This window comes from Merops nubicus, unplaced genomic scaffold (assembly GCF_000691845.1).
Source record: "Merops nubicus isolate BGI_N331 unplaced genomic scaffold, ASM69184v1 scaffold21859, whole genome shotgun sequence".
Classification (NCBI taxonomy): Eukaryota; Metazoa; Chordata; class Aves; order Coraciiformes; family Meropidae; genus Merops; species Merops nubicus.
Genome location: NW_008632020.1, coordinates 14,235 through 14,678, shown reverse-complemented (window position 1 = coordinate 14,678; position 444 = coordinate 14,235). Strand labels below are relative to the sequence as shown.

General features: G+C 45.9%; 1 protein-coding gene across 1 annotated transcript in view; it reads left to right on the top strand.

Annotated features, from left to right (window-relative positions):
* Positions 1 to 444, top strand: part of LOC103780153 (ubiquitin-associated protein 2-like) — a gene marked incomplete at both ends in the record, with an annotated part of 7,573 nt that overhangs the window by 819 nt on the left and 6,310 nt on the right. The window contains one exon of the mRNA XM_008947804.1: positions 8 to 221. Coding sequence (XP_008946052.1) covers positions 8 to 221 — 214 coding nt within the window. The remainder of the gene's footprint in view (positions 1 to 7; positions 222 to 444) is intronic.

Here is a 444-nt window from a genome sequence, read left to right as displayed (position 1 = left end):
TTGGTAGTCTACAGTTCTTTGTTCTGGCTTTGAAGAACTTGGATCCTCTAAATTGGCAAACTCTACTGGATCCCAAATCTTGAACCAGTTGAAATCTCCAAGTTTCGGTCAGTTTGCCTCTCAACAAAACAACAGTAGCTCTTCTACCACTACTACAACTACCACATCAACCTGGGATCTAAACCAACCCATTACTCAGTCCTCCATCCTTAGACAGTCTGGTAAGTGCTTTGATATAGTTTTCTCTCTTTCACTGTTACCCTGTAAGATGTCTTAATGCCAAAGTGCTGGGGTTTAAACCCCCAGCCCTGAATGAGGGTTGGCATATGGATGATGTCCACAACCAGGCAAGAAAGACCCTCCTGACTAGTTTTCACCCAGGGTCTGGCCAGCCATGGGTGGGAACTGATTAGGAGATCACCAGCAGGTGCCCCTACCTTCTAC